This window comes from Manis javanica, chromosome 15 (genome assembly GCF_040802235.1).
Source record: "Manis javanica isolate MJ-LG chromosome 15, MJ_LKY, whole genome shotgun sequence".
NCBI classification, from domain to species: domain Eukaryota; kingdom Metazoa; phylum Chordata; class Mammalia; order Pholidota; family Manidae; genus Manis; species Manis javanica.
In genome coordinates, this window is record NC_133170.1 from 84623028 (window position 1) to 84648175 (window position 25148).

The following is a 25148-nucleotide window of genomic DNA, read 5'->3' on the forward strand; positions in this document are numbered from 1 at the left end:
AGGCAAAAAGGTCACATGTTGTAAGATTCTGTTAGTATGAAATAATGCAGAATAGGTAAATTCAGAGACAGAGACCAGCTTGGTGGTTGCTAGGGGGTTAGGGGAAGAGGTAGATGGGGAGTGACTGCTTAATAAGTACTGGGGTTCCTTTTGGGGTGATGAAAATTTTTTTGAACTAGGCAGAAGTGATGATGGTTACATAATATTGTGAATGTACTAAGTGCTATTTGCACATTTAAAAATGGTCGACTTTATATTATATGAATTTTATCTCAAAAAGCACATCCTAAAATAACAGCTCTAGCTGTGAGTACCCGGCCTCATGAAGCCCACAGTGGCCTGCAGTGCCCCCACCCCCCGTTTTGCCCCACTTGTGAGATGTGCCTGATTCCACTTGTGTGTCCCATTTTTGTTTTAGCTTAGCTTCAAATAAGGAACTCTTTTTATGCCCCCTCTACTAGAATTCAGAAATGGATGAATTATGGATCCAGCTTTTGAACAGTCCGGTCTAGAGAGGGAGACTGGCCTGGGAGCAAACAGTCACACATCCATGCCTTTAATATAAGCCAGAAAACACTTGTGAAGTGATGAACTCGCTGGCGGAGGTGGAGAAAGGTGAATGCGAGCCCAGCATTCCTTTGTTTAATAGTTAGTGAGCACCCGCCATGTGTGCGGCTTCTCACCGGCTGCAGTTTTGGAAGTGCTCCTCTTGGGTTGTTTTGCACTTGAATTGCATTGATTTATGGAGCGCTTTAACCACCTAAGATAATTAAATGGCAAATATAAAATGACTGCCATAGCCAGGGTTGGAAATAATCACCGCTACTCTAGAAACAAACGATTCACCTGGTGGCAAGAGACGCAGCAGTGCTGGGCCCAGCTGTGGGTGTTCCGTGGCGGTACGCATCAGCCAGGACAGTTTCCAGGGCAGGGGGAGCCTCGGTTACTCTGGGGAACCCTTAAGGGGAGAGCAGCTCTGCAAGCTCCCACTGTACCACGATGTATTCATTATTTAATCTTTCTTTGTTGTTTTTGTAGGACCAAATCCTACGGCAGCTGCAATTCCTCGAACGCCTCTGAGTCCAAGTCCTATGAAAACCCCCCCTGCAGCAGCAGTTTCCCCTATGCAGGTAAGTGCCTGTGGCCATGGCGGCTCTAGGGGCCTCACGTCTTTGAGTTAGTCCTCTTCAGGGTCACTACAATGATGTTGTGGTGGCAAAAGACTACCTCATGAGGGTTATAGTTGGGATTTTTTTTCCCTGAAATACTCTAATTATCCTTAATTGATATAAATTATGTAAATATCAGTTGTGTTATTCTTCTGAAAATCTCTAATAATAGTGATAGGTAACAACTATTGAACATTCAGTATGAGTTCTACACTGTTCAGATGCTTTATACTGTTAATTCATTTACTCACAACAGCTGTGTTGGGTGTTAGGTACTCTTCCTGTCCCTAGTTTTCACATGTGGAAACTGAGGCCCAGAAAGGTTAAGCAACGTGCTGAGGGTCATATAGTTAAGAAGTGGTAGGTCTGGGACTCAAACCTGGGCAGTGAAGACTTCACAGACCTCTCTCTAAGTAGATTATGTAGTTGGCATGTTTTAGCTTCTGCTGCATAGCACATCACTTCAGCAAATTGCTGGCTTAAAACAGCAATTTAGTTATTTTTCGCAGTTCTCTCTTGACTAGACATTTCTTTGCTGGCTTTTCTGAGGCTCACTCCTTCAGCTGCACTCAGCCAGAGGCTGGGCTTGGGGCCTGGGCTGCTCTTTCTGTGTGGTCTTTCCTCTCAGGCTCCTTCATGGCATGTGTCTTAAGCTCTGAGAGAATGAAAGTGGAAGTGAGCAAAGCCTCTGAAGACCTGGGCTTGGAACTTGGACAGTCACTTCTGTCCTATTTTGATCCAAATAAGTCCTAAGGCCCGCTCCGATTCCGAGTGACAGGGCCTGTACGGGTTGTGCATTTAAGAAGTGTGATTCACTGTGGGCCGTTCCGTAGCAGCCTGGCAGGGAGCGCTGCTGATCCATTGTAAACAGGTCTCAGAAGCTGTTCTTGTTGCCACTGTGGAAGCGCAGAGCAGCAGGGCAGAGGGCTGTCTCTCCGTAGTGCCCAGGAGGCCCTCCCACTTGTAATCCGTGTTTGGAAGGGTAGCCGAGGTAGAGTTTTTCCACATAAGTGAGAGTAGCCAAAGAAAAATGGCCTAAATCCTAGCATCCTATGATATAGGGAGGCCTTCCTAAAATTATATGAGGGTTTGGGAACATTCCCTTGCAGTGGAGACTTTTGTGCTGTGTTAACCGTGTATTTTGTGAGTGGACTTTTAAACTTTTTCCTTTGTCAAGTTTAGGGTAAAAATGTGCTCCCTTTGCATTTGTAATGTTGCAAGTTAGTGGCTTTGCATTTATATAGAAGGTGTTGCACTCTTTTAGGAAGAGTTGTCTTTGTTGTATTTTCAAAAATATATGCGGTTTTGGGAGGAGATTTCCGCTGCTCTACTCACGCAGCCATCTTGGCTCCCTACACTCTTAATTTAAAAGGAAGGAAAGGGGAATTCCATATTCCATCTACAGACTTAATGCTTTTTATATGCTCTCTGTTAAACCTTTTCTAAAACTTCAGGATATAAGTAAAGCAAAATAAAGGTGCAAAATATAATAAACTTCAAATTAGCTGAAGTTTCTTCAAGTAGTATTTTCAAAGTTTAATGTACGAAGCATCATTGTATAAATCTTCATAAAGATGGGTGAAAATTATCTCTGTAATTCAAAAAAAGTGAATAATTACAAGTCACATTCAGTAGTGTTTTAATACTTGATTTTACACAGTGCTTCTCAAACCTAACTGTGCATGAAAATCATGTAGAGTTTTTAAACACATAGATTCCCAGGCCTCATCCTACTTGGACAACAGTTGCTGGGGAGCAGGGCTCAAGACTGGGATCGTTAGTTTTTCAGAATTCCTTTGAGTGGGAATTCCACTTCTGGCTCTGAGGGAATAATGGGCTGGATTATTCTGCTTTCACAAGCAACTAGAAAGTTGAACAAAATAGAGGGAGCAAATATATCCAGATGTGATACAACAAGCAGTATAAAATCATGATCCATGAAATAAAAAGTTAAGAAGTGAGGTAAGTACTGCTGTGGCCCGTACTGTTCCCGTTGGCAGCTTTCCGACGGCTGTGCAGGGACCCAGATGGAGCAGGGAAGGGAAACCAACTGGATCTGAGGGGAGACAAGAGCTCAGTGTTCTGGGAGGGAAAGTGCTAGCATGTGCAGGGCACAGTACTGGGGGTGGGGGAGCTTGCAGAGAAAGGGGTCTAGAACCCCGCAAAGGCATTCATTTGATACTGTGCCTGAATACTAGTCTGCACAGGCACAGGGCGAACCCGTACAAGGCCAGGCAAGAACAGCGTCTGAGAGAGAAAACAGACAACAGGGAGCTGCAGCCACTTCCCATAGTTCACACAGGGTGGGGAATCGTTGGGTCTCGCACTGGCCACTGTGGAGAGACCTCTTTGCACGTTTGGAGCGTTCATTAGAGACCCTTAAGGGTCACACTGTAAAGCGGAACTAAATAGTGTTAGATAAACACTATTCTAGACCCCCCCCCCCAAAAAAAGACCTTAAAAATGAGCCTCAGAAGGACCAGGGAGATCCCTGCGTAGCTGGGGAAGGCAGCCTCTGAAATGCTTCCCAGTGATCCGCACTTCCTGGTTCTCATGTGCTTGTGTGAATTGTTCCTCTTGAGTGTTGGCTGGACTTCATGACTCACTTCTGGTGAACAGAGTGTGGCAGAAGTGATGGGGTGTCACTAGATAAGGGTATATAAAAAGACTGGCTTCTGTCGTGAGTACACCTTTTGATGTCTCTTAGATACAGTGACTCCAGTAAACAACTGAAAATTGAAATACTTAGCAATGTTTAATAAAATGTTGTGCAAAACCTGAACAATGGAAACTAAAATATTGCTGAGAGAAATTAAAAGAGTAATACATGGAAAGATGCATCATATTCATGGATTGGAAGATTCAATATTGGTAACATCTTAGAGTTCTCCCTCACACTGATCTGTGGATTCAATACAATTCCAGTTGCAATTCCACACATTGTTTTGTAGAAATTGATAATGTAATTGTAAATTTGTATGGAAACTCAAAGGATCCGAATAACCAAAGCATCTGGGGGTAAAAGAGAAACAAATTTGGAGACTGATCTCAGCTCTTAGAGTGATCAAGATAGTGTGGTACTTACTGACTTAAGTTTAAATGTAGACATGAGATCAGTAGACCACATGGAGAATCTAGAAATGGGTCAATTTATTTTCAACAAAGGCACCAAGGTAATTCAGTGGGAGAGGGATAGCCTTTTCAATGAAGAATTTGGGAACAGCTAGATATCCATATGGGGGCGGGGGTGGGAAACGCAACCTTCACTTCATGCCATTTATAAAAATTGAAGGTGACTGAAGACCTAAATGTGAAAGCTGAAACTTTAAAACTTCTAGGTGAAAACAGTAGAGAAACTCTTCATGACCTTTGAGAAGGCAAGGATTTCTTATTTAGGACACAAGAAAGAATGAACCGTAAAAGAAAAGTGATAAATTGGGCATCACAACTCAAAACAACTCTGGAAGAACATTAAGAAAATGAAAGATAAATTACAGGCTGGGGAATATATATTCATAATCCATTTATCTGTCAAAAGACTTGTACTCAAAAAAGCCTTGTTTGTCTTATTGGGGTTGAGGACAACCCAATAAATAAAGGACAGAAGATTTTAAAAGTCCCTTCCCAAGAGAAGATACACAAATGGCCAAAAAACACATGGAAAAATGCTCAACGCATTAGCTTTGACAACCAAATCCACGAGATCCTACTACATACCCTTTAGGATCCCTAAAGTTAAGACATTATCCGGTGTTGGTGAGGATGTGGAGAAGCTGGACCTCTCATACCTTTTTGCTGGGAACGTGAAATGAGTGGTTAGACATTAGGTAGATAAAAATGGCCTGGGGAACAGCTGGGGAAAAGAGCATCAGAAAAAGCACAGAGACAGTAAATGGCGTGGCCTCTGTGGGCGTCAGCAGTTTATTGGTGTTTGAGCATTGCGTAGAGATGGCGGTACATGAAGCAGAACTGCGAGGTTTAAGATTGTGGTGGCCGCTTCTGGCTGCATGCCGAGAGATACATGCGTAAGACTGGAGATGAGAACTCCTGTGACAAAGCCATTCAGTGGTGCCGAGTTAAAAAGACAGGTTATGCTGGACAGTGGTGTGTAGGAGCACATCTGTATTTCACTAAATGGTATATGATACTTAAGAATTCTCTTTAAACAAAACAATGAGATCACACTCTGAGTATTAGCAGTTGTTGCCAGGGGTTGGTGATACAGGGTGGGCTCGGGGGAAGGTGCACTGTAAACTGTGACAAGAACATTCTATGTCTTCTTTGTGTTGGTGTCAATATCCTGGTGGTGACACTATCCTAGAATTGTTACCACTGGGGAAAACGGAGGGAAGGGCACATGCGATCTTTCTTAGTTTCTAAGTAGTATATTGATCACATTTGTATGCTGGTGAGGGGTGTGTGTGTGTTTGTCTTACAGTAACAGTAGGTAAGGAATTAGGCAAGTTCATAATTATTTACTCTGCAACATTTACTTTCTTTGTGAGTCCCAGCTCTAAATTTAACCTGACTTTGACAACAGTTTATCTTATTATTTCAGAGACATTCCATAAGTGGACCAATCTCTACATCCAAACCCCTGACAGCCCTGTCAGATAAGAGACCAAACTATGGGGAAATTCCTGTTCAAGGTACATTTCATGTGTCACAGTATTTCACTTCTGTTATTTTTTTACTAACTGAATTGTGACTCTCTGTTCTGACATTGTTTCAATCAGTCTGGTATATATTTTCATGAGATGTTTACTAATAATGTCTTCATTACAAATGGGGAGGATGAGTTATCAATACCTGTGTCTTGGAAGACAACTCTCTCCCTGCGTTATGATAGGCAGTAGTGCACACCATCACGGGGCACTGAGTTTTCATAGTTCTTCATGGGGTATGTATTATTATCTCCATTTTGTAGATAACTAAAAATGAGGTTTCAAGAAGTTAAATAATTAACACAAGTTAACACAGCTAATGAACACTAGATTGGGGCCGTCTGACTCCAGAGCCCATCTTTTAACCTCCATGTTCTATGGTGTTTAAAAGAGGAAACTGAGAGTCTGAGAGATGAGGCCAGCAGCCCTTTTGTGCACTGGTGGAGGGCTTGTCCATTTTCATATGACTTCCGGAAGAGCCAGCACCAGAACCCAGTTCCTGCCTGCCGAGGTCAGGTCTCCTGCTCTTCCCTGTGCTGCCCCTTTGCATCGGGAAGCTGGTATGGGCATGGGGCACAGTGCCCCAAAAGGCCAACTCCATTTGGGGCGGGCATGGAGATGCTCAGCCCTCAGGGAGGTCACCTCAGGGCCTCCTGTTCTCTGTCGTCAAGTCAGGCTCTGTGGGTGGGACTACAAGGTCTCGGTGGGTGTGCGGAGGAAGTCAGCAGGCTCATGAGGATCATTCTCAAAGAACTAGAGGATGCCGCGCGGGCTGCATGCAGCACCAGAGCAGGAAGAGTTCGCTCCAGTAGGTGAGCTGCCCCCCCACCTGCCAGCCTTGGGTGTTCAGACAGCGCTGCTGCCACTTTCCCTGCTCAGAGACGTGCCTTTACCCCTGCTCTTTGGCCTCTGGTTCATTCTTCAGTCGTGACATGAGGTCTTTTTCTCCCCTTAGGAGATCCTTTTGCTAAGGGAACAAACAGTAGGAGGTTTACAGTCTCTCTCCACATCTTTTTTTTTTTTTTTTTGGTATCATTAATCTACAATTACATGAGGAACATTATGTTTACTAGGCTCTCCCCATCACCAAGTTTCCCTCACATACCCCATGGCAGTCACTGTCCATCAGCATAGTAAGATGCTGTAGAATCACTATCTGTCCTGTCTGTGCTGCACAGCCCTCCCCGTGCCGCCCCCCCCCAATTACACATGCTAATCATAATGCCCCCTTTCTTTTTCACCCCCCTTATCCCTCCCTTCCCACCCATCCTCCCTGGTCCCTTTCCCTTTGGTAACTGTAGTCCATTCTTGGGTTCTGTGAGTCCGCTGCTGTTTTGTTCCTTCAGTTTTCCTTTGTTCTTATACTCCACAGATGAGTGAAATCATTTGGTACTTGTCTTTCTCCACCTGGCTTATTGCACTGAGCATAATACCCTCTGGCTCCATCCATGTTGTTGCAAATGGTTCTCTCCACATCTTTACCATGTTCCCACCCGCACCTCCCAGATGGATCCAGCTCGGACTGTGGATGTGTGTGGTGCGTACATCATTGGCTTCACGGGTCCTGGCTGTTGACTGACCTCTTTGATGCTGTTTCCTCATCTGTAAATTTGGAGTAATCATGAATACCTACCTCCCAGGACTCTTAAATCCCCCTCTTCCCAGGCTCTCTGAAACCCTGCAGTCAGGCTTTCGCCCTCACTGATCCCCCAAAGCCACTTAGTCGAGGTTGTCAGTGAACTGTGCCCTAAACCAGGTAGTTCTCAGGTCTCTGATGTGAAGTGGTGGCGGCATTTGGCCCTGTGGAGCCCTACGTCTTCCATGACGTTCTTTTTGGTTTCCACAATCCACATTTGGACACCACATTCCTGTGTCTTTACCCTGGCCCCTCCTCCATCCCCATTGCCCATTCCTGCTCCCTGGCCTGAGGGGTGCCACCAGATGGTGGTGTGCCCCAGAGCTCAGTCCCCGGCCGCTCTCCTTCTCTGTCGGCGCTCACTCTGTTACTGGGTCCTGTCTCATGCCTTTCACTGCTATTTGTCAAACTGTTGTCCCCACCTGTTCCTCTCTTCTGGAGTCTGGACTCATGTATCCAGTTGCCCACTAACATCTCCACTCTGATACTGATACTCTCAGACTGAGCGATCTAGGACAGGATCACCTCATTCCCAAACTCGTGCTACCTGTAGTCCGTCTTCTCCATCTTAGTTAATGGCAGTGTCAGCCTCCAAAACCTCGGAGTCAGCCTTAATCACCTTCTTTATCTTAGGCTCTGTGTCCGAGACCTGTCCCGTTCTCAGGGGACTCTGTGGCCCTGCCTTTAAAGCGCGCCTAGACTCAGGGCGTTCGTCTTCCTTCTGCTGCTGCCTTGCTGGTCGAAGCCGCCTTCTCTCACCTGGGTTCTGGCAAAAGGTTCCTAATCTCCTTGAGATCTGTTCGTAACCCTACAGCCAGTGTAATCTTGAAGAACATAAATTGGAACGTGTCATTTTACTCAGAACTCCCCACTTTCTTCTCACTTCTTTCAGAAGAAAAGGTGGAATTCCCTCAGTGGTTCCCAGGCCCTCCAGCGTGGCCTCCAGCCTCGGCACTTCGCTCTCTTGGTCACTGTCCAGACCCCAGACTTCCTTGCTGTCTCCTGGGCACCCAGCACACTCCTCACGTAGGGACCTTGCCCTGGCCTTGCTCTGCTGGAGCTCTGCCCAGGGTCCAGATGGCCCACTCCTGCTGTCCTTCGAGGCTTTGCTTGAATCTCACCCTAGTGATGCCTTGAGCACCATATTTAAAATTGTAAACCACTCTTTCCTCCACACACCCCTTCCTCTGATCTCTGTCCCCTTTAAAACATTTATTGAACCTTAGTACTTACTCCTGGTCTGCTCTACAGTTTACTTACCTATACCATTTATTACCTGCCTTCCTAGACCCCGAGGGCCATGTGGTCTGGGATTTGTTTCTGTTTGGTTCACTGAGGTGGCCTCACATCCTTGGTGCTACTGGGCTCTTGCTAATAAACAGTAATAGGCATGAATGAAATATGAGTCAAAGCATGTGAAGTGCTTAGCACAAATTTTAGCCCACAGTAAATGCTCACTGGTTGGTGTTAATTACTGTTTTGCGTGAATTTTTTCTTGGTATCACACGTGACTGAGAATGATGGCTCTTTATTTCCTAGGAATAAAAGAGTTATTTAGTTTATTGCAGGACTTGGCTTGGCTGCCAGCAAGTGGCTGTGAGAAAGTGTCAAGGTGCCTTGTGTTCTGGGCATCTTAAAGATGCATGCATTGAGGGCAAACATGAAAGCTGGGGGTTTAGGAGCACTCCCACACCACTGCCCATTGCCTGTGCCCCAGTTCTGCCAGTAATACCAGCCTTTTGACCTATAGTCAGAGCCAAATGTGGTCCAAGCCAGGAGCCCCAGCCTTTGAGAGTATGGACAGCCCTGGTTCCGAGACCGCCCTGTGAGAGAGCCCGCCTCTGGAGTGCTTTGGTGTGATCCTACAACACTGGAGAATACTGAGACCCCCGGCTCCAGGTGGCCTCTGAGGAGGATGGGATGCTCCAGTGAGAAGCAACTCCGGGCCTTTCCAACCTCCTGAGGACAGGCTGAAGCTGACCCTTGGGGCCTTCTCCCACTCGATGGCTCATAGTAGGACACAGTGGCTGGGGAAGGCCAGCACCCACAGAGCCGCACTTACGTGTTCGTCATACTTGCCTGTGTCACTTGGTAAAAATAGAATCCTGGGCTTCAGCTCAGATATCCTGAATAGACTCTCCAGGAGAGGGAGCTTGGGAGCTTTGTTTTCACAAGCACCCAGGTGATTCTTAGAAAGGACAGATTTGAGAAACTGGGCAAAGTTTACCATTTGATTTTTCCTATTATCTTGGCATTTTTGAGGTGGAGGGGTTGGTTGTGGAAGGTCTGTGGGCCAAGGTTATTGAAGGCACAGAATAAATGTGTTAAGTATCTCTGGGCTCTGAATCAAACCTTTTCCTGGCTCGCTTCATTTTGTTCTCTGGTGAAGTATCAAATGATGATGCAGCTAGGCCTGGGTGTGGTGGTCAGTCTGTGTTCATGCTGATCTAATTCTCTGCCTTACTCTCTTACAACGCCTTAATGGGGCTTAGTTGAAACAGTGCAAATACACAAAGGGAACACACTTAGGTGAATTTTTATTTGAGAATTTGATGATAGTGAGATCTTTTATCTTAAACAGTCATTAAGGAAAGAAATCACTTATGAAAGTAAGAACAATCAAATGATTATTGGCCGTAAAAAGCCACTGTTTGTTTATCCAGACTGGTAAGAGAGTAGGCCCTCTGAGCTCTGTCTTGAACGGCTGTTCTTCCTTAATTGTGTCTTTATCTTGGCATAAATAAAAAATAGTCTGTAATTTTCATTTTGAAAGTTCTAGTGGCTTCAATTACTGAAATTTTAAAAAGTTCTGCCTGTGGAACGCTACAGTTAAATTAGAGGATTTGTTGTTTTTTTGCAGTTAAGTATATTGTAAAAGGTGAGGATTTTTTGTCTGTTTCTTCTGATTTAGCATCATGCTGTACAGCAGTTGCAGGAAAATATTTTGGACCAGAGAAATCTTATTATAAATGAACTAATCAGGTGCTCTTTTGTAGGTATTGTTTGGCAGTTGAATTAAATGGCTAGAGTCATGACTGGTGCTGCCTCAGTGAATCTTTGTAAATAGGATGTGAAGTAGTGTTGGCCTAAGCAGGAAAGGGTAGATCTGCTACAAGGTATATGGATACCGGTACTAGGAAAGGTCTTCAGTGTTCCCACCTGCACAGTGATTTTTAATAAGGTTCAGAATGTTAAGCAAAGCTCTCTGCTGGGTGGCTCAGATGGTTGGGGAGCCCAGGGTTGTCCACCATCAGTGTGACCTTGTGAGGGTCATGTTTGTGTCCTGGGCTTAGACAGGTATCCTAGAAAGTTCGTTGGTCCAAGTGTAGTCATATTCTGTAAAGAAATTCATTCTGTTACCTGTCTAAATTCTATTACTTTCGACTATTTAAAGCTCACTGTTTTGAAAAAATTGATTTATGGTAAGAGTACCTGTAATAAATGGGATAAAATTTAGGAGACTTTACTAGAAAGCCAAACCTTTGTTAAAAGTTATTATCTCTTTACTTTTAAGTTAAAATAGAGAAAAGAAAGAGAACCATGTATTAAAAAAGTTTCACAACAATTTTCATTCTTCAGAGGGTAAATCAGAACCAGATTCTGACTCAGCCCGAGATCCAGCCCTAGTGAGGAAGTTCATAGAGGAGAAATTCGGATAGAAATCCGACCTTCTTGTATTTATACTTTAATGGATATCTGTGCAGCTGTGGAGGACCCCCTCCAACTTTTCCTATGGTTCTTAGTATTGTCTTGATCAGCCAGAGTATCTGGGCTCCTGTTTTTCCCCAGCGTATTATGATGAAAAACTCAGGTATACAGATAAGTTGAAAGAAGTCATATAGTGAATATCCATATCTCACTGAATAGATTTTACAGCATTTTGCTTTATTTGCTTTATCACTTATTTATCCATCCCTCTACCCTTCCTTCATTCCACCTTCTTTCTTTTTAATGCTTTCCAAGGTCAGTTGCACTTAAATACTGCATGCACTGCAGTATTTAAGGTGTTCTCTCTTTAAACTCCTTTTGAGGTAAGTTCAGACTTACAGAAGAGATACAAATTTATTGAGTTCTCTTAAACCCTTCACCCAGCTTCCTTTATGTGAACATCCTACATGAACATAGAATAATTATCAGCAGTAAGAAATCATTATCACTGAAATATCATTAATTATAGACGTTATTTTACCAGTTTTCCCACTGATGTCCTTTTTCTATTCCAGGACCAAATCCAGGATCCCACTTTGCAGTTAGTTGTCTTATCTCCTTAAATCTCCACCAGTCTGGAGTTTTATTGGTCTTTCTCTGTCTTTTGTGACCTTGACACTTTTGAAGGATATTAGTCAGTTATTTTTAGAATATTTAAGTGTAGGTTTGATACTTTCTCCTGATTAGGTTGAGGTTATGAATTCCTGAGAAAGCTACAACAGAGGGCATGTGCCCTTCTAAGGGTGTCATATTGGGTGCACATAATGTTGATTTGTCTTATTACTGGTGATGTTGACCACAATCTCTTGGCTAGGGTGGTTGTTTGCTAATAATTAATAAATATACTAGTCCAGCTTAAACTTTCTCTCACTGATTTTCACATCTGTTTGTGCATTTTGCCAGCAGCAGTTATTACTGGGGTAGCTTGCAGTGATTTTCCATTTCCTTGTTCTTTCTCTAAGGAATTATGTATATTATATTATTATATTTTTAGCATTTACTGTATTGGTATGGATACATGCATATTAATTTTTTCTTTGGGTTATAGTCTGTTACTATTTTATTTATTTTGTTTCCAAATTATTCCAAGATTTGGGTGCTAGGTGTGCATGTGCTCATTGCTTTTGAGATTTTACCTCTGCCCGTCCTTCTCTAGATAAGCTGGGAAATTGTATGTATGTGTAGCAACCCACATATGCCCATATGTAACTGTTCTTTCTGTATCTGTATCAAAACCATGACTTTATACTGATACTTCTGACTCTAAGCTAGCACAGTAAGGTGCATTTCAGCCTTTTGGGGAGCTTTCCTTATTTGTAACTAATTTCTCTTGACAGTAAGAAACCTGGCTCCCTTTATCTACAATGTATTTGTTGGGCCCTGGTATACATAGTTTCAAAGCAGTAGCTTCAAAATTGCCAGGCCATATCCCTGTGAGAAGCCAATTACCAAAGTATGGTGTATATATACAGTTCTTTTTCTGTTTAACCTTAGAGTATCCAGTCAAGAAAGCTTTTTTCTCCAATTTACTTAGGTCAGTTCCTTTTTTTACCACTCTCAGTGTGGTTATGTCATGCTTTTGTAGTATGGTTGGATTAATTTTGTCACTGTCTCCATTCCATCCCCTCACTCTCCCAGTTACAGTTGATTTCTTTTTTAAAGTTTCTATACAGTAAAATTTACTGTTCCATGCATTGTATGTAGGACTCTTACTTAGTAGGTCTGTGGCCTCTAACCACTAGATAAGAAGCACCCTCTAGGGTGCTAGTAAGTGCCTCCGCCTCACCTCTCGTGACAATCAAAAATGCCTCAAGACATTGGCATATTGGCAAAATTTCCCCCAGTGGAGAAGCAGAGACATGGTTCTCACAGATCAGTCTAATTTCAGCAGAGCGAAGGAAACTGTAAGAAAAAATGAAATAGGAAATCCTACTGATCTTGCATGTTGTCTATTTCCATTAGAGGCTTTAATATGTTAATCTTCATTATCTTAAACGTCCTGTCACATAGTTCCAACATCTGTGCTGTGTATGAGCCAGGTTTTATTGGTCGCTTTGTGTTTTGATGTAGTGAACTGTATGTATTGGTTTTTTTCTTGCTTTTTGTATATTTTATAATTCTTTGTTAACAGTTGGACATCTTGTATAGGACAGTAAATTACTGTCGCACCTTGACATGGGCGCCTCTTCCTGCTAGTGTGGGAGTTTGGATTCATCTACCCGGGAGCTGACCTGGGTTTGTTTTGTTGTTCCTCGGATGTCCTCAGTGCATGTCAGGCTTCCAGTTGCTCTAGTAGCTTTTTATTTAGAGTGGGGCTGCTGTTGCAGGAGGTTTTTTCAGTATCTGCTCTAGCTTTAGCTTTAGGCTGTCTTTTGCATTGCATCTCAGGGAGGACCTGTCTCATACTCTCCTAACTCTTTCAGCAGAGATTTTGTATTTGTTCATTTCTTCAGAACATGTTTTCTTTTATTATGTTGAGACTATTTGTAATAGCTGCTTTAGAATTCTTCTCTACTGATTCCAACATGTACATCGTCTTCGAGTAGGTTTCCATTTCTTTTTTGATTATAGATCACTCTTTCCTTTTTCTTTCTTTGTATGTCCAGTAATTTTAGATTGTATCCTGGGCAGTGTGAATTCCTCATTGTAGAGATTCTGGATTCTATTTTGTTCCTCTGCAGAAAACTGGTTTTTGTTAGCAAGCAGTTTACTTGGCTCACCTTAGACTCCAGCCTCTTACTTCAGTTGAAATATCTGTTGAGTTATTATATCCTTAATTCAACTCCTTGTCATCTGTGTGCTTGTGGATTTCAGAGGTCAGTGGGATATGTGGGCAGAGTTTACATGCAGAATATGTCTCTTTTCGTTCTGGTATTTCCCCTACTCCCTCCCTTTGCAGTATGTTTTAATTGTCCTGAAACATGTCCTCTGCTTCTTCAAGTCTGTAAGGCTATGGATTTTCCAACAAATTTTAGCTCCCCTACATGGTCCCAGCTGGGGCCCACATTCATACCCATGGCCGTAAAACTGGCAAACTCATAAAACCAGGAAACCTGCTGCTGCTTATTCTTCCTACTGTAGACTCCTTTCATTTCCTGCCTGCTGTTGAATTCTCTTCAGTTCCTATAGATAGGCAGTTGATTTTCGTATTTTTTCAAGATTTTGTGGCTGTTTTCTGGTTAGGAGCATTGATCAATTTGAAACTACTCTGTGAAAAGAAGTTGGATATTTAGGCTGCTATTTTTAAACCCACTCTTTTGCATATAAATTTGATTTGGGAAACAATAAGTGGACAACTCCCTGTACCTATTTATTTCTCTGATTTCTTAAAATAGGAGAGAATTAAATAGCAGACCTAATAGGCTCATGGTATTGCTACGTGTCTTGTCAGAAGTGAGCAGAATATCTCCGTAGATTTGTCCCTTTATCTGAGCCCTGGATCTCATCCCCTTGGGTCTTCACAGATACTGCTAGCCTCATGCTATTACGCCCGTCTGTAGCTTTAACTTTACCCTCTCTTTCACATCTTTTTCCAATGTTGAGAAAAAAAATCGCCCTCTCTCCCCACCTCCTCCAGCTGCTATACCCTCTGTCACCCGTGCACAGCTCATCTCCGTCCTATCTTCCAATCACTCCTCATCACCTTCTTTCCGTTTGTCCCCTCCACTGTATGAAATTTCTCTAAGGTCACCATACCCTCATCTCTCCAGGTTCACTTCTCACCCCATCAGCTATATGCTAATAATTTCCAAAACTACATATGCATGCTGACTTCTGAACTCCCATATTGCTTGTAGGTTCTTTGCACAGAGGTGAAGTTTGTTCAATATAAGAAAGATGTAATGACTATAGGTTGTGTAAGTTCTGTCTTTATAAGAAAGTACATTCATCTTTCCCACGCCCTTCCCCTCCAAAATAGTGTGTAATTACAACCAAATTTTCCTCATATGCTTAGAAAATACTTTTTGGGATAAAAGATGTGCTGTGCTTGGAAGACAATGTCATGTGCTATTACTTTCAACATCATATTTTGAAGGAAAGAATTTTTTAAATTGTCAGTTCTTAAAAAGAAGTGGTGAAGACCTGTTTCACTAGTGCATGGTCAGTATTGCCTTCCCCTTGTGAAATACATTTGCTGTAGGGGACATTCTTGGACAGTGAGACTAATAGTCTTCATTAAGTATAAGGGATGACGATTTCCCTCGTCCTGCTCTCCCCCGCCAGGCAGTACACCTCCATTCTGCCGTCATCCTGGCCTGACAGCCCTTTTGTCAGGCTCGTAGCCCTGGGTAAGGAGAGTGCTGGTCTGGGGGTGGGGAGCTCCCACCACGAGGGAGGAAGGTCTGGAGGAAGTGATGCTGAAGCTAGACCCAGAGGAGGATCAAGCTCACCAGGCCGAGGAGGGAGTGGAGGAGGAGTGTAGGGGCAAGCGAACAGCTAGTGCCAACCTTCGAGAACTCGGAGAACTTCCAGGACAGCTTGCTTGTGTCTGGAAAGCAAGGGAGGAGGAGAACAGGTGAGGCTGCAGACATAGACGGAGGCAGCATCTGGTGGTGTCCTTCTCTAAATGTTCAAGGACGTCCGACACGTCCTTGTTTCCCTCAGGCTAAAGTCCACATACCAGGGAATGGAGGCTCTTGTTAGTCAGCCTTTAAAGCCCCCTTTCCTGCTGCCCTCTGTGGTTTCCATAGGCCCCCTATTTCAGCCACACTGGGATTTTATTGTTCTCCAACTTGAATGCCTTTGCTCTGGTTATTGCCTGGCTGAAATACTGTTCCCCACCCTCTTCTCTACTAGTAAAGGCCAGCTTCTTGTCATTTTGTTGAAGCCTCCCTGCTGCCTGAAATCAAAGTGACTGGCTTCTCCCTCTGTGGTTTGATAGCACTTTGTCACTGTTATTCTGATACCCCAACCTGACTGGTAGTATATATGTATGGCTTCCCCACTTAAGGACAAGGTTTTCATTTAGTCTGTGCTTTTAGATCAAGACACATACAGAATCTTTGGATTTTGGTTGAATTGCATCAAAGAGGTAGGTAGCAGTTAGTGATTTAGAAGCACTCATCTGTGTCAAAGGTTTCATAGAAATAAATATTTAGAAATTAAACATTGAATGAAATGTTTTCCCATGTTCCTGGTCTACGGAAGTTGTTTAAATGGGCTCTGTGGGAATTGTGGAGGTACCCTGGATTGGGAGAGGAGGATGTGCCCTCAAGATGCCAGGAAGGACACGCACCCTCCTGCTGCCTCGCGCCTTCCCTCTTCCTGGGCAGATCCCCTTATTGTGGCCCTTTCCTCTTTGCGCAGAGCATCTATTAAGAACCTCTTCAACCAGCCGACCAGCTTCACTACCGAGAGTACCTGCGATGGAAAGTGCCAAGGCCATCTCAGGTAATGGCTTTGTCTGAAATTTCCTTTAAAGAGACTTACAGAAGTTTTAGTAATGGCACTGAATACTTGCTCTTTAGACCTGTTTACCTGTACTTGCCCCCTTAAGGCTCTTGAGTTGATCATTTCCACTCTGAATTTCCCCTGTTGTATCTCCCAGATTCTACAGAAATCACATTTCATGGCCCTGATTAACAACAACTAAACCCCTAAAACCAGATAGTTCCACTCATTTAATAGTATTTATTATGTGCCTAGAGTGGGTTTGATGATGTACTGAAAATACAGCTTCATATAAAGTTGATACAGTTGTGAAAGATGAGAATATTTATCCCAAGTGTGTCATGATTGTGTTAGAGTTATTTCAGAGAACACCGAAAATTCTCTGGAAGCCAGATTTTCCCAGTACAGTAAAGCCATCCTATAATGGTGAATTTGATGGCCTCACTTTGTCTCCTAGAGCTGCCTCTCAGTTATCAGTTGTTCACATTATTTTCCCTTTTAATAGGTCAGTAGAAATTAGACCAGGAAAAGAAAAATTCCTGTAGCTCTGCCTCATACAGGTAACATCCCACTTGTACATTGATTTAAGTTAGTACAGTGTTTATACATCACAGCTGGGTCTTTAAATCAGTGGGAAGTCCAGCCAAAATCACCATCCTAAAGCCCTTTCCTATAATAGAGTTTTTCCAAGTCTTTCTGTTTCCTTAATATTCTATGAAATTCTGAAAGGTCTTATCCAATTTCCTAGCACACCACTTAAAACAAACTACTGATGTAAGGCATACAGAGATCTGACATTGAAAGAAAAAACAAGAATAATTACAAAATTATATCTGAAATATTTAAGTGCATCATTCTAATAAGATCATGTAATAGGAGAAAGCATCTGTCTTTGGATCTTTAAAAACATCAGTTTACTAATACAGAGTTATTTTCTACTTGTGGTTACCTCAAATCATCAACAAAATTTCAGCCAATAAAAGGGGGTAGTTTTAGTAATTGGGGGAGAAATTACTGATGATTATGACACAGACTATACCACAGCCCAGGGTGATGCAGTGTGTGGCTCATGCATGTCCAGCATCTTCTGCTGCGACAGAGAATTTTTCTGAGGTCAGGGACTTTGTCTCACACCGTACTTCTCACTGTGTGCAGCTCACCTGTTCATACTCAGCACTTTCTTGCTAGAAAGTTGCTTTTTTTGTGGTTCTGTTTTCAACAGCTGAAGCGGCTACTTCCACTTCACGGTTCTCAGAACTTCTGTAATTCTAACAAGGTGCTGTGTCTTACTATGCCAGACTTTTCAAAATAGGACTTTTCTGACTGTCCTTGTTTCTCAGTAGTTGACTTGCCACCTTTTGGCTTTCTGTTTGTCTCATTAGTTGTTTTTTACTTATTTTTAATTTTATTTAAAAAATGTTTTAAAAGATTTCCTTTTTTTCTGTTTACATTAAAATTTTTATATTGAGATACATACAATAAAATGCAGAAATGTTAGTGTACAGCTTGATTTATCTTAACATGTATATGCACTCATATACCCATAAATTATGAGAATTGATCCAGAATTCAGTGCAGCCTTGTATTGAAGTATCTCTTCCCTTCCTTTCCCTTGGACAGCGTTTTGGCTGAGTTCTGAAGGGTTGTGTTGACTTTAGTTGAGAGCAAGTAGTTCCAAGTATTGGTTCATTAGCCTTTGATTTTCAGTTGTATTTGTGGTTAAATGAATGTTCATGGAGTACTTACTGTGCTCGGTAGGTAGGTACTGTGAGTGTTACAGGGGTGGGTAAGACGCACTCTGTGCCTTTGGGCAAGGTGGGGTTCAATGCATATTTTACCTACTGAACCTTTCTTAACAGTTTTTTAAGTGAAAAAAATCCTTTCAAGTTATCAGATAAAGATGATGTAAATTTTTCCTTTTGTAATTTCTCTCATTTTGAAATCTACTGAAGAAAGTGTCTTAAGCACTCAGTTTAAAATGTTTTCCTGTAAAATGCCTAACGACTATTTCTCCTAATCAGTGTCTCGAAGAAGTAGTGAAGAGATGAAGCGAGACATCTCCGCACCCGAGGGAGCATCGCCGGCCTCCCTCATGGCTATGGGAACCACGTCACCACAGCTCTCCCTGTCCTCCTCTCCCACAGCGTCCGTGACGCCCACGACCCGAAGCCGGATAAGGTAGTCAGCAGTTCATACTGATGCACTTTATGCCTACCTTTCCTGACCTTTTGAGAGTAAATGATCAGGTTGTAAGATAGTGGCATTCGAGCACTAGTTTTTTTCTTTCTTTTCTATTATTAAATGTCTTCTGATTTCTATACCCAGAATTGGGTAAGAAGATATAGAAGGAAAAGGTAAAACAAATAAAGGGATAGTTTCTTTCCCCAAGCAACTAGTGTTTTTTGGGTGTTTTTTTGGTGTGTTTATTTTGGTTTTGGTTTTTTAAATTAGAAAATAGTTGAATACAAAAGCTAAGTATTGTGAAATTTGTATACTGGGTGTGAGTGGAGTGTTAGGCAAGGTGTCTAGATTAATGAAATTTGGAGCTTTGAGGGTCGCGGATGGAGAAGGCGGGCTGTCATTACAAGGTCAGCGACTTGAATGAACATACAGAAGGATGAATAACCAAGGAGCTGGGGAACTGTGGGTAGGTGGTAGTGTGCATGCAGAGGATGGGACAGAAGGCCTATCTCCTGGGGCAGTGGAAGAAAAAATTGACTAGGTAGGGTATGGCCAGGCAGTGGACCCCCCTTTAAAGTCAAACTATGTCACTTGATGTAGTAGCAGCTATAAGTGGTGTAAATGCATTAATGTGAGAAGACGATTCAAGGACTCTTCTGTTCTGTACAATTCGGGAATGCAGCTACAAGGACGTTATGTTCCTGGGACAAAGTTATCAAGTGTGCACCAGGGTGTTACCAGTGGACATGTAAGGGAGGGATGGACCCAGGAGGTTTTCAAAGGGAAAGATGATTAATTTCGGCAGCAGATTTTTAGAAAAACAATAAAAGAATGAGAGCTACCAAATATGGCTCTAATTGTTTAGACTGGAAGCTGAGAACATGATGCTACACTGATCATTGATAAAAACAATACATGAAGATGTAACAGTATATGTAATTTGTGTTTCTCTTATGTCAGAGGCCATTTGGGACTAAGAATTTATAATTTAGAGGGAAAAATAGCTTAGCATGCGTCATTTATAGGGATGAGGAAAAACTGTTAAGACATATTAAGAAGAATTGGAGGAGGAATAAGAATGGGGGTTTCAGAGCTTTAGCCATATGCTGACTTAAAGAGTTGAAATAAAATGGAATTTTTGGCCTCTCAGACTCAAATTATATGCTTACTTTTTAAAACCCCGCCTCCAGAGAACCAGCTTCTTAGGATAGTAGTCTTATTAGCAGAGCACTATTGGAGCAAGTACAAGACGCCGGGATGAGGACGGCTCGCGCTGTGCCCTAGCTGATGCAGGGAAGAACACGTCCGTGCCTGTCTTTCTGTCCTAGGTGATAGGCTGCCTGCACGTCCCCGTGGAAAGGGCACCCATTCTTCCCAGCTCCTTCACTTAGAAGTTATAATGACCAGCAGGCACCTCCTAGTCTTAGTTTCCTCATCTTAAAAAGAAGAAGGTACAAGAGATGACCTTCCAGCTCTAGGAGGCTGCCTTCTGTAGCTTCTTATTGTGTCCAGAGAGTTTACTCAGCTTTGATGCTCTTAAGCTATTTTTTATAACATAACGGACTGATATGAGCCTTTTTGCATTTCCTGATGCATCTTTACCTTTACTCTCTTTTCCTAAGTTCCGTTGGTATTACAACAACTTCTTTGAACCCTTTAAATTAGAGCAGGAATCTGGTGGGCTGGCACATGAACCTAAAAGTCTAACTGCATATTGAGGTAGTTTTGTATTTTACTTTTGGCATTAAGATAAATAAAAATGGGTGCTATGTCATTGCACCTTGAACTTCATTGGAAAAGGTTCACTTCTAGGTGCTAAACCTAGTTCAAAGGTATGCTTTGATTTCCTAACATACTTTGAAGGGTAAATACAGACAGAATCAATGTGTTGAAGAACATTAAACCTCTTGTAACATAATAATCTCAAGGACACTTATTGGCCTAAGTTTATGGGGTGTGGGGCTAGACTCTGTTTTACTTATAAAGTAATCACTTAAAAATAGACCAAGCATTTAAAGTATGCTCTTTGTTAAGGGTCAGTTATTTTACAAAGCACACTCTCCAGGTATCCCTCTGTGTTCCATTCGACTTGTAAAGTAGCTACTAGAAGGAAGGATTTGCTACTGGTGAGTCAGATTGTATGCCTCCCCTGCTTCATTACCAGGGCAATCACAAAATCATTTTTGATTCAGTTGTTTATCTGGGGCAGAGTATTTATTCTGCCTACTTTAGTGCCCTAAAGTACTCTACATATAACTTAAGAAATGAGTTATATATAGCCACTGATACTTTCCCTCAAGCATCTCTAATATGCCCATCCTATAGTAAACTCCGAAGTTCCTTGAGGGGCAGGGACCCTGTGTTACTTACTGTCCACTGCCTGGCACCTGCATGCTGCCTGGCACAGAAGTGCTCTATAAGGAGGTACTGAATGAGTGAGTGAGTTTACAGGAAACTCCCATTTTTCCATGCAAGGTAGAACTCGATGTGCCTGCAGTCAGTAAAGATGTACAAGTTAGTAGTAAACACTTTTGAGACATATTACAGATGTTTTTAGAATTTATTGTCATCTATTGTCTTAACTGCTTCCCCCAGTTGTAAGCACTTTGAAGGCAGGAACTATGCCTTACAATCCTTCACCTTGCATAACCTTGTCCTTTGTGTTTTTAAAAAAAGATGAAATGATTGAGGATGTGAAAAGTTGGAAACAATAATGAGTAAAAAAAAAAATTAAAACATAAAGATTATGGAAGGGTAAGATAGTGAATGGAAGGCAGCCATGACGACTTTCACATGCTGCCAGTATTAGGTTGTTTCCCCTCGTCTGAGTACCCTGGAAGGCACCCGTTACTGTGGATGCGCACAGCATGGAATCTTTGCCAGTTTCCATGTGGATGCAGAGAGCAGAAACCCACTGCCTTAGGTGGTTTTTGGGGACCCTCTGAAATTGTATAGGTAAATGCAAGCAAATGAAAAGATAAATTTTGCTATTAGATGCCTTAATATGTGTACTTACCCTCTTCAAGGATGCGAATCAACACTGTTGTCTTCTTTGTGGGATTTCTGGTATATAAATGGTTCCTTATTTTCACCTAGGGAAGAAAGGAAGGACCCACTCTCAGCACTGGCAAGAGAATATGGAGGCTCAAAGAGGAACGCCTTGCTGAAGTGGTGTCAGAAGAAAACAGAAGGCTACCAGGTAATCATACGGTTCTCCTGTCCCACACGAGCAGTTGGAAAACAATGCTGGAGTGTTGCAGCGCACCACCCGTGTCACAGGAGAAATAACGAGTACCGCGCCGCACTTCAAGGAGGCAGTAAGCCCGCTCCATGCTGGACCGATGCCACGTGAATGGAATAGTTTCTTACCTTTCCAGATGTGCTCATCTTTCTGGTACCTTAAGTCCTGGTTAGATTCTCTTACTGAGGTCTCATCTGGGCTAAGAGTGAAAACATACTTGTTTTACTTTAATTATTTTCATACTGTGTTTAAGGTTTTATTTTGGCAAGTTTATTTCTCAGCATTTCCTCCTTCCCACCATGCTGTCCTTGTGTCCTGACCATTTCACGTCTGCACTATCCTGGTAACCTGCCCTTCTCTCTCCTGTCTGTCTTTCGGTCTCTCTCTCTCTCTCTTTTTTCTTTCAATATCTTACTCAGGTATTTTAAATGATGTTAAATATGGCATTTAGAAAGGCAGTTCTAATTCTTCACAAAACAGAAACCTAAAATGTACCCATTATTAGTCTGCTATAAAGTACAGCTTAGATTCCCAGTGTCCTCACGTATGACTTCAGTTACAGAGACTCTTCTCGGCCTGCAGCCAGTGCTTCTGATGCTGTCGTATTGTGGTACAGCTGCACAGAAGTACATCACAAGAAGGAGTTAGAGTTCTGTATTCTTGGCCTTATCACAGCCCTCATCTTATCAAATGTATGTCATAAAGGAACTAGCTGCAACTTTTACGATCAGTTTTTTTGTGAAAGAGGTAGTGAAATAGTGGAGGAATGGACTGAGAAGATCTGCCACAAATAAGTCCCTTGTAGACAAATTTGTACATGATTCAGCCAGTGATTTTCAACTTAGTTTAAAGAGCTAAGGTATTGTACCGGACTTCAATTCTCAGAAAGTCATAATAGTCAGTGAGGATTTACTAATTATCTATATATCCCCAGCTACCATTTAGATAAAGAGGAGACTAGTTGTGTTGGTGACAAAGAGTAGAAATTGGATACCTGTGCACTATTGGCAGGATTGTAAAATGGTGTGGCTATAGTGGAAAATGTATGGCACTTCCTCAAAATATTAAACAGAATTTTCATATCTCCCAATTCCACTTCTGGATAGATGCCCAAAAGAATTGAAAACATGGATTTAAATAGGTTTTTGGACACCCAGATTCAGAGCAGCATTATTCACAGTAACTAAACCATGAAAGCTACCCAAATGTCCATCGATAGGCAAATGGACAAACAAAATGTAGTATATGCAATACAGTGGAATATTATTTAGCCTTAAAAAGGAAAGAAATTCTGACTTAGGCTACAGTGTGGATGAACCTTGAAGACATTACAGTAAAGGAAACAAGCCATACCACAAAAAGAGAAATACTGTATGATTCCATTTATATGAGGCACATGGAGAAATCAGATTCATAGAGACAGAAAGTAGAACGGTGGGTGCCAGGATTGGCCAAGGGCAGGGGCTAATGGAGAGTTGTTAGATGGGGCCAGAGTTTCAGTTTTGCGGGATGAAAAAGTTCTGGAGATGAACATGGTGATGCCTGCATAACAGTGTGAATGTACTTAATGCCACTGAGCTGTACATTTAAAGATGGCTAAAATGATACATTAAAAAAAATGACTTAGCAAAAAAAAGAAAATGACCAGGATCTAACTAGATAGAAAATCAGCAAGGACAGATGCGACTGTATACTTCAGTACGCACGCACACCCCCACTGGATCTACAGGGCTGTGCAACAACAGAGTACACATTCTCAGGTACACGTAGAGCATTACCGGATAGGCTATATGTGGGGTCAAAAAACACGTCTCAATAAATTGTAAAAGATTGAGATTATATAAAGTATCTTTTCTGATCACAATGGAATGAAATTAGAAAATTTTAACACAGGATAATGTGGAACTTAAACCATACTTCTGAATAACCAGTGGGCCAAAGAATAAGTCACAAGGATAATTAGAAAATGCAGGAGAGCAAAAGTGAAAACACAGAATACCAAAACTTATGAGAGGCCTAGAAAGCAGCTCTGAGAGAGAAGTTTATAGGTGTAAACACCTCCTTTTTAAAAGAAGAAAAATCTCTAACCTTCCACTTTCAGAAAGTAGAAAAAAAAGAATAAACTAAGCCAAAGGCAGTCAGATGGAAGAAAATAGTAAAGATTAGAGCAGAAATGAAAGAAACAGAAAAGATAATTGAGAAAATCAATGAAGCCAAGAGTTGGTTCTTTGAAAAGATCAACAAATGGGCAAACGTTTAGCTCGAATGACAAAGAAAAAAAAAAGATCGAAATTACTAAAACCAGGAATAAAAGAAGGGGACATTCCTAACGACCTTAAGAAATAAAAAGGATTAAAAGGAAATAGTATAAACAACTGTACGCCAACAAATTGGATACCCTGCAAGAAATGAACAAATTCCTAGAAATACACGAACTATCAGAATTTATTCAAGAAGATCTGTATAGACCTACAACAACAAAAAGAGATTGAGTTAGTTATAAAAAAACTTCCAACAAAGAAAAGTCCAGAACCAGGTGGTTTCAATGGTGAATGCTACCAAATATTTAAAAGAAGAATTAACACCATTCTTTCTCAGCCTTTTCCAAAAATATAACAGAGAACACTTCCTAACTTGTTCTGCGAGGGCAGTATTACCCTAACAACAAAGCCAGGAAAAGATGACACAAGAAAATAATACTATGGGTCAGTCAATATTCCTTATGCAAAAATCCTCAGTGAAATACTGGCAAGCATTTAATAGCCAATAAAGAGAACCATACACCTTGACCAAGTAGAATTTATTCAAGCAACGCAAAGTTTGTTCAACATATGATGATGAATGTAACACACATTATCAATAGAATAAAAGGGAAAACCACCTAATCACTCGGTCAACACAGAAGAGGTATTTGACAAGATTAAAAATCCATTAATGATAAAAACACTGAACTAATTAGGAATAGAAGGGAACTTTCTCAATTTGTTAAAGGGAATCTATGAAAAACCTACAGCTGACATCATACTTAATGGTAAAAGACAAAGTTTTCCCCCTTAAGATCAGGAATCAGAAATGATGTCCACTCTTAACACTTCTATTCAGGGTTTTCCTGAAAGTTCTAGCTAGGGCAGTTGGACAACAGAAGGAAATAAAAGCTA

General features: G+C 41.8%; 1 protein-coding gene across 8 annotated transcripts in view; it reads left to right on the top strand.

Annotated features, from left to right (window-relative positions):
- The window catches only part of SPECC1L (sperm antigen with calponin homology and coiled-coil domains 1 like), a 147248-nt gene that overhangs the window by 80674 nt on the left and 41426 nt on the right, over nucleotides 1–25148 (top strand). For 7 of the 8 annotated variants that reach the window (XR_012125740.1, XM_073223332.1, XM_017663222.3 and 4 more), the window contains 5 exons: nucleotides 1039–1130; nucleotides 5728–5818; nucleotides 16485–16568; nucleotides 18590–18746; nucleotides 21846–21948. Coding sequence is in view for 7 of the 8 variants with exons in the window: in XM_073223332.1 (XP_073079433.1) it covers nucleotides 1039–1130; nucleotides 5728–5818; nucleotides 16485–16568; nucleotides 18590–18746; nucleotides 21846–21948 (527 nt within the window). In the remaining variant the exon portion in view is untranslated. Of the gene's footprint in view, nucleotides 1–1038; nucleotides 1131–5727; nucleotides 5819–7226; nucleotides 7371–16484; nucleotides 16569–18589; nucleotides 18747–21845; nucleotides 21949–25148 lie in introns of those variants that run through there. The other variant, XM_073223333.1, reaches the window with a different exon arrangement.